This window comes from Populus alba, chromosome 12 (genome assembly GCF_005239225.2).
Source record: "Populus alba chromosome 12, ASM523922v2, whole genome shotgun sequence".
NCBI lineage: Eukaryota > Viridiplantae > Streptophyta > Magnoliopsida > Malpighiales > Salicaceae > Populus > Populus alba.
Window position 1 is genome coordinate 4,251,834 of NC_133295.1, and position 9,121 is coordinate 4,260,954.

General features: G+C 33.9%; 1 protein-coding gene across 1 annotated transcript; it reads right to left on the reverse strand.

Annotated features, from left to right (window-relative positions):
• Nucleotides 1-1,369: 1,369 nt before the first annotated feature.
• Nucleotides 1,370-6,566, reverse strand: LOC118044258 (potassium transporter 2). Its single transcript, XM_073412925.1, is given in 14 exon segments — nucleotides 1,370-1,646; nucleotides 1,649-1,906; nucleotides 1,909-2,060; nucleotides 2,063-2,322; nucleotides 2,324-2,428; nucleotides 2,795-3,044; nucleotides 3,133-3,253; nucleotides 3,348-3,400; nucleotides 3,532-3,792; nucleotides 4,173-4,223; nucleotides 4,331-4,378; nucleotides 4,493-4,735; nucleotides 4,822-5,044; nucleotides 6,046-6,566. Coding segments are annotated over 14 exon segments (2,298 nt in total). The 5' UTR covers nucleotides 6,091-6,566; the 3' UTR covers nucleotides 1,370-1,418.
• Between the last annotated feature and the right edge of the window lie 2,555 nt (nucleotides 6,567-9,121).

The window sequence follows — 9,121 nt, forward strand, 5'->3', positions numbered from 1 at the left end:
CACCTAGGGTCATTCCAACGACCAGCCTGGACCTTCACCACCACCTCCTGGAGATCGTACATGAGAACTAATCCACATTTTGTTTTTGAGTGATGAAGGATTCACATACATATACCAACCTAGCCCATGAATATTGGCAGACTGCTGGGTTCCCATTTAGAAATTTACATCCAATCGTATATTATTTATCGCAAATCCAGAAGCATTATTTTATTGTTGCCACTCTTATGTATTTTGGTGTATGTGTGGCTGAGAAAAACTGTTGCGATTCATAATATTTTCAAGAAAAAAATTATAAAACTAAATTCTTAACTAACTTAATATTAAAAAAAATAAAATCAACAAAGAAAATTTTAGAAAAAATCATAACAAAAAAAAAGAAAAAAAAAACATGCAGGATAACACTATAACAATCTATAGTGTTTCATGAGGAAATTTACAGTTGTTATTCTCAATCAGTTTAATATTAAAAATAATAAAATCATTAAAGATAATTTTGAAAAAAAAGCATAATAAAAAAAAAATAATGTGTGGGAAAATATTATAGCAATCCATAGTGTTTTAAAGAAAAAAACGAAGTTAAATTCTCAACCAGCTCAATATAAAAAAAATAAAATCGACAAAGAAATTTTGAAAAAAAAAAAATATATATAAAAAAATCATGTAGAAAAACACTGTAGCAATCCACATTTTAAAAAAAAAAACTACAAAGCTAAATTCTTAATTAGCTCCATATTTAAAAAATAAAATCAACAAAAACAATTTTTTTTTTAAAAAAAGAAGACAATTTTGAAAAAAAAAAATAAGCAAAAAAAAAAAAAAAAATGGAAAAAAAACATTGGGAAAATTAAAGCCAAATTCTCAACCAGCTCAATATTAAAAAAAAAAAAAATTCACAAAAATAATTTTGGAAACATGTGGGGAAACATTGTAGCAAAACAAAAATCATGTGGGGAAACATTGTAATAATTCACATTGTTTTAAAGAAAAAACAACTATGAAGTAAAATTTTTCAACCAGCTCAATATGAAAAAAAATAAAATCGACAAAGATCATTTTGAAAAAAAAGAAGATGAAAAAAACTCATTAAAAAAAACCATGTAGAGAAATACTGTAGTAATCAATAATTTTTTTTTAAAAAAACTACAAAATTAAATTCTTAACTAGTTTAATATATTAAAAAAATAATAAAAATAATTTTTTAAAAAAAAATACAAACAAAAAAGAAGAAGAAGACTGTCTGGAAAAAAAAAAAATGTAAAATTCAAAAAAAAAAAAGAGAAAAAAAAAAAAAAAATGATGGGAAAAAAAAAAAAAAAAAAAAGAAAGAAAGAAAGAAAGACAAAATACAAAAAAAACAAAAACAAATGAAAAAAAAAAGAAGTGGTGTATACAAAGTTTCATACCATACATGTAGTTTATATAATATACACCATGCCAACCTCTACGAGAGCAGCATGAGGGATATTCAATGCCACTGGAGGTTCCCTGCAATTTTTATCACGAAAGACGGAGGCCATATTCAGGAATTTCTTAAAAAAGTTAGAACCATCACGAACTGTTAAATGCGACTGACCTAGGAAATATGCAGTGCCGCTTTCCCTGCAATTAATCAGTTCTTGTAGCTCATCCCTGACAGAGACACCCGTAATCTAGGACTACTTTCTGGAATTAGAAAGCGAACCTTCTTTCTCCTCACAGGAGCATTTCGTCCAATCAAATCTCCCACCGGAATTGCCATTGTTTCATTGTTAGCTGCATTTGTGGAACCGGAAACCAGGTTGGTATCATCTACTGGAATCAACGCATGTCCTTCCAACAATGGCGTCCCAACAATCACCGTTCTTCCTTCAGGAGAAGTCAGCGATTCACAGTCGCTTTCATCTAAGGAAATGTATTCTCCGATTGAGCCCCAATAATCTGTTCCTCAAAATCATCCGTTTCTCTAACCTGATCACAGTACCCATATCTCACAATGCATCTGTAAATCCTGTAGTCCTTGCCACCAACCCTGCCTACACAACATCGCTGACTGGGAGGCACACAAGGAACTGGTTGGGCTTGAAGGACACGAAGATCAGCACCTGATGAAATGCAGGAAGATTTGTGATGAAATGTGAGAAAAAAGCTGGGATTCCCATTACGATATCAGTGTAGATTAAGCCAATTCCAGGAACTCTGGAAACTCCTAGGCCTGGGCTATAATCTGTGAGCCATTCTGTAGAAACCTTGTTTTGCAAATCAAACTCGTATTTCTTCGTAGTTCCATAATGCCAAGCAAGCATTACAGTGAAGAAACAAATAGATACCTGATATGAACATCAAAAAGAATCCTGATATGAACAAACTCTTCTCCCAGTACAGAGCCATCACAAGGGACATCATACAAGTTGTTACTATCATCCCAAAAACAATTGCCATACCGGTATAGGGATTTAACCAGTATACATTAGATGTAACTATAAAAAATCTGAAGTATTAAAGAAAAAATTCATCCATGCACCTAAACATGTCAATATTTTGAAAACTATTAATAGCTACTTTAATTGTTGTAAGATCTAGGAAGGTGAAAGCTTGACATCACTAAGAAATCTATTGCCCTAGGCTTTATCTTGTAATTGATTCATACTCTCCTCCTCGCTCTATTGTAATTCATAAATTCTCAACTAAAAGTTGACTACTTTACTGTTCTCCAAACGATTCCTAGAAAACATCATTATCTTATTCAAGGATCTTAGAACCTCAGAGTTTCAGAAAAAGGGAATGAATATAATATTGATGGACAACACCTGCTGCATTTGCAATTCTAGTTACATCATGGAAACCAAGAGTGATGGAGAGACTAAGGGCCATCAATAACCAGTTGACATCTGGAATATAAACCTGTCCATGTCTCTTATCTGATGTATGTATAACTTTTACTCTGGGGAAACAACTAAGTGCACGGCACTGGTTTATAATGGAGAAGCTGGCTGTTATTGTTGCTTGGCTTCCCACGGCCGAAGCAAGAAGAGATAGCAGTATGAACACATGACGAAGATGTTCTGGATTTGCAATGCTTTCCACAAGTTAGAAACATATATCCCAGGTGAAGCAGCATCAAACAACATAAGACAACAGTGAAAGACTTACCAGGTATGGGTTCACTTAGATGATTAAAATTTTCAGGACCATTCCAGTGTTTAGAGATAAAAGCAGCTTGACCAGCATATCACAAAATTAAAACTGGATAAATCAAGTAGACAAGTGTTATCTGCATCAGAGACACCAAACAAAGTTATGTTGTAATTCTGTACCGACTCTGTATAATTGTGCTATGGCAACAAATATTGAGCTATTTTCAATACCTTGATTGATCTCTTAGAGAAATGACCTAAATCTGTGAACATTGTTTCTGATCCTGCAGGATAAGTAGTCAGACGGAGTGGTTAACACAATTTGTTACTACCATAAACAGCATATTCAGAGAGAAACACAAAAAGGACAAACAAATAAAAGAACTAGTATAGAACAAGGAGCATGTTAACCGACCTGCTATGCAGAGAAGAATGCTACCCAGTGACTTCCAACGGTCTTTGTTGATATTTCTTACAAATCTGTACATGTATACTGGGGACAATGCAGAGAAGATTTCAGGGTTCCAGTGGAATATATTATATATACCCACTCCGCCAATAAACAGAAGCCATATAGTGACAATTGGGGCAAACATAAACCCGATTTTATGAGTCCCATAGTGCTGCAGTATAAAGAGGCATACTGTTATGACACAAGCAGACGGCAATGGTACATCTGAAAAAGGCACATATTTTGGAAGCAGATCAGTAACTTAGGTAGCCAAAACTTGGCAAACCAAAATTTTACAGCTTCCATATAATCATCGCAAGTGATTTAAAATTCTAATCAGTTCAAGCTTTAATTATTTGAAACTATTAATCTCGAAAAGAAAATATAAAGCATCATCATTATTATGTTTTTAGAGAATTAAAACTTCTAGCTTCATACCAAGATATATATGCTGTAAATGACAATTGTTCTAAACACATATAGAAATGAAAATTTCCAAATGCTGCAGATTACACTGGTAAGTTTTTGCCGTAAATGCTTCAAGGTAGCCAAAGCAGAAATTTTCATCCTATATGCCAAAACTATTTTCATGCTAAGTCACTCACATTTTTTTAAAGCATCTGATATGGCTCCTTGTGCGTCTGGCGAGGAGGAGTCTGCAGAGAAACAGAGGTTAGAAATTAAATTATGAAGGGATATTGATATCGAGGCTATAATAAAATATGAAGTACTCTTTGTACACATTCACAGAGCTAGCTCTTACATTTAATTTCTGATAATGAACGTTGAAGACCTGATGAAGCTGATAACACTGGTAAAGGATACAGCATTAGTATATAAGAAGGGAATACAGGAGAGAACTAAAGGTTAAGCAAGTTAACTGCACTGACAAATTAGAGTTTATCAAGATTCAGGAATGCCTAACCTGAAATAGATGGGGTTATCACCCCATCTCCAATTATCATGCAAGCACCAAACAATGCCGTGAACAGCATCAAATAATGACTCCTTCCATGGTTTTTTATGGCTCTTCTTGCCCTTGATTCAACTTTTCCCCTAAAAGTGCTTTCTTCTTCATGTTGCATAACCTCATTGGTGCTTGTGTCGTTTGGAATCAGACCCACTTTAGCATGCCTGCGTAATAACGAGTACAGGGCAAAAACACCACCTTCAAGAATTTGTTGAGGTGAATAACACTTCATGATATGATCATGTAAAAATAATCCTGAGTTTTCAGTTAGCAAAGAGCATTACCCTCTCCATTATCATCAGCCCTCAGTACAATGAAGGCATACTTGAGTAAAGAAACAACTGTGAGAGTCCACAAAATAAAAGAGAAGTATTCATATGCAATCTCATTGGATTTGAAATCTTTCGTTTGAATCGTCCCAAAAACATATAATGGAGCAGTGCTCAAGCGACCACACACAACTCCAAGAGTTTGAAATGACAGAACGAGTGTGTGCCTCCAGGTCTCCTGTAAAAATTAACATATAAAAATGTAAATGCAAAGACAGTTTTGGATCACTCAGAATCTGAAGACAGTTCTGCAACTGTAGTTATATTTCAATTAGCTCATTAACGATTTCAAACTCGATAAATATTAGATAAATTGTAACAAATGCAAATGAAAATCACCTGGGAAAAACAATTTCTATGCATTTCGCTATCTATACACGCAAAACAACAGAAAAAAGTTACAACTGCTGTGCTCGATGGGCAAGCACATACTATAGAATAACTAGCATATTCAGTTACAATATGAGTCAGTCCTGCTAACTAGAAATATTTGGGATGCCATCTTACAAGCGAGCAACTAAGGAACGGTTATGAAATGAACCTCCAGTTTCTCCTCAAGAAGCACAAATCTCAGAAGCTCAACATCGATTAATTTTTGAAATGTGCTGGAAGATGATCATAAAACAGATGGCAGACCATAGGCCACAAAATTGCCAATGGAAGACCAAGCAAAATTTGCGGGGAAAGCAAAAATAAAACTGTAGTTTTCAAGCCAACATACCTTCTTGGTAAAAGATAAAAATCAACTCCAGTATACGTAATATATAAAGAATAGATAAACAAAACCCATCATCATTCATGAAAATCATAGAAATTTTAACAAACATAGAAGAATTCAAGCAGCCAATCTATAAAGATTTGATCTTTTGTTTAAACAAACCAGACCAAAAATCATTATAAGTTCTCATCAAGCAAAAATACAATTGATATTGTGATGGTTCTTGATCTGTTCAACTAGCAAATTATCGAAAACAAGATGTCCAACAATTTTTTTTTATATCTTTTTTCTGTATTCTTTTATTTCTGACAACGAAGTTAACAAGAAACGTTTCAGCCCAAAACAAGAAAACCCAAAGGTGAAAGGAGAATCAAGAAACATCAGCATGCAAATATACAAGCTAAGCACAAATTACAAGAACTGAATTTGGCTTAAAAAAGAATCAGCAAGAAACTCATTACCTTAAGTCTATCAGAGGATGTAGTGGGACTCGGTGGATGATCCATTTACAGATTTAAAAAAAAGGGGGCACTTAGACTATATCTCAAAGAAAGTTTTACTGTATTGCAGTGGTGGACATGAAAAACAATGAAAGAAAAAAAGACTTGAGTGGCAGAGTGGGACGAAGCAAGGCGATAGAGGCAATGCACAATGTGAAAGACAGAAACGTAATAAACTGTGTTGTTGTTGAGGTTTGTGCAGCTGTGTGGCTGCTTTCTTGGATGCAACGAAGAAGGAACGATTCCCTTAAAGAGAGTGGTTTGACTGTGGAAGAGACACACCATTTGGTTTCTTCTTATGATGTTTTTGAATTTTTAAAAAACAATCGTGATGATACTCTAAACGTCGTCTTTAACTCACTTTTATAAATGGGTAGATAAACCATGTTCCTTAAAAGGGCTTGATAGTTGTTCATAAGGGAAATGGACATGCTAGACCGAAGGAAGAAAGGGACAGGGAGTGGTTTTTTCTGTAATTTTTTTTTTTTAAAATTTGTTTGTTTCTTAAAACTTAAGAAAGTAATGGAATTTGGAAATCTATTTATGAAAATTTCAATCGAAAAGTGAAGCAAAGAAAGTGTATTAGACATTATTGTATTCAGTTTATTGTAAGAATCCTTTTTTTTTTTTTCTTTTTATAAATCTCATTTTCCAAACATCCTCCCTCCACTCCCCTCACTTTCTCCTTCTTATACTCCTTAGTTATGTGAGAAATTTAGAGATTATTCAGAAATAAGATAATGTTTTAATTTTTCAAAAAATTGAAGGAAAAAAACTGAAAATCTTTGTTCAAACATAATATTTTTTTTTCTTCTGAAAACTCTAAATTTATACTGAATTTGAAAAACACATTTTAAGAGTTCTCTATCAAATAAAAAAAAAAGATATCAGTTATACAATTTTTTTTCTTAATTTTTAGGAATCTAATATTTTTATATTTATTTAGTGTCATACACTTAATCTTTATTATATTCTAATATAAAAATCTCTTTTTGCGTTAACAGGTATACTTCTTTTTGATAATTTTTAATTTAAATAAAATAAAATCAATATTCTATAATTAGATTATTAAGATGACTATAATAAATTATAATTTTCATTTTTTTTTTTTAATGAAAAGTAGTTATAATCATAACGTATTTTTTATGAAAAAAAAAAATCATTTTGCTCTAAACAAATGAACAAGTTTTTAAGTTTTCTTTAAAAATGAAAACTGAAAAAAAAAATTATGTTAATGAACAGACCCCCAAGTAGTAAATAGAAATGGATAAATAAATAGTGGGTTCCATCGTTTCTATGGTTATTTCTTAAACGTTCCAAATGCTAGGAAAGTAAAGTTTGAATTTAGTGGGAATATAACCTTATTATTTACCTTTGTTTCAAAAAGATCTTAAACGTCATTTATTGTTTTTTTTTATGATTTATTATAAAATAGAAAATTTCCCAAGTTTTAAAAAGTAAAATTTAATATTGTGACGTGTAAACTGATTTTCTATAAAATAGTTTAAAATATGGACAGCTTAATTTATTATTTTACATGACTTAATATAAAAGGAAAATAACCAAAATAATATAAAAAAGTGAAATGTACAGGAAGATTAATTTTTTAAAAAATTATCATCGATGATTCCTCTGTCTACTTTTGGAGGTTATACATTTAGTGAATTTAAAACTTCTCTGTCTTCTCTTTAATTTCTCAATGGCAGTGTAGCAAATGGATACCTGTAGAGGGAGCTTTACTACATTTAAGTTTCAGTCTTCTTCCTGTTTTTCAATCTATGTTTACTTTTTCTCCTAACTTCTAGGTGTTACTTTTGTTGATTCTGGGAGAGACTTCTAGTAGGTCTGAAACCATTGCATGCCCTTTTTGATTCCTCACTCGCAGTGTCGCAAATGGACACTTGTAGAGGGAACTCTGCTATGTTAAACTTTTAGTCTTCTCTCTGTTTTTTAGTCTTGAGTTTGTCTTTTCTCCCTACTGCCGAGTGTTATTGCTCCTTTTTCTGGAAGAAAATCCAAAGAGGTTTGAAACTGCTATATATCCTCTTAGATTCCTCACTAGCAATGATGTAAACGAGCATATGTGAAGGGAGGCCTGCTATGTTGAAGTTTGATGTCTCCTCCTGTTTTTGTTTTTTTATTTGTCAACGTAGCTGGTTCCTACTGCTACTGTTTGTAGGGCAATTTTGTGGTGGCTTGGAACTGGATTTTTCTGGTATGGAAAGTGGTTGTTTGGATGGTGTTTTAGTGGCAAAGCTTTGTCTGGTTTGGGGTCTGTTTCAGGTGTTTTGGTAGGAGTTTTCAAAGCTGTCTAGAGGTGGTTTTGTGGGCTGTTTCTGGGCTGATTTCGGGGTTGTTTTGTGGAGGATGTTTCGAGGATGTTTGAGGGTTGTTTTATGGGTGGAAGATGGAGTTGTCCTGGCCGGATGTGGGGAGGGGCCGTCACGGGTGAAAGAGGTGAAGGAGGCTGTTATTACTGATGGTGGCTCACGGGTGGTACCGGGTCTTGGCTGCTGCTGGTCCCGAGAGGAAGAAAGGGAGTTAAAGTTCTGAAAAAAAAAAACAGAGAGGGACGGTCTTCAACTCAGAGATGGAAGAGGACTCTCCATTTTTGTACCCTGTTTCAGGTGGGAGTTGTGCCTAGAAAGATGATGGAAGAGGCCAGGGGTCCCTAACTAAACAGAGAAGACCACGGGCTCTGACAGTGATATTAATGAAAAAAATCAGAGAGCTTCCCCCCTCTGGTTATGATGGTATCAAAAAGATGTATCAGAGGAGTTTCCTTCCCCTTTTATGTTTGGCTGGTCCGGACTCCCTTCAATCATGGGGCAATGGTTTTTTTTTTTTTTTAATTTAACTTAGGTGTCTGGGCAGCTTGCGTGTACCTCGACTAATCCTACGGGCCCTGAAGTTAACGACCATGTAAACCTCCAGTGGCCATCATATGAGCAACCTAGGGCTTGAACCTGAGACCACAGAGGGAGCAAATCTCTTGGTTTCAAGCTCTTACCACTAGGCCACCACCTAGAAGATTTCT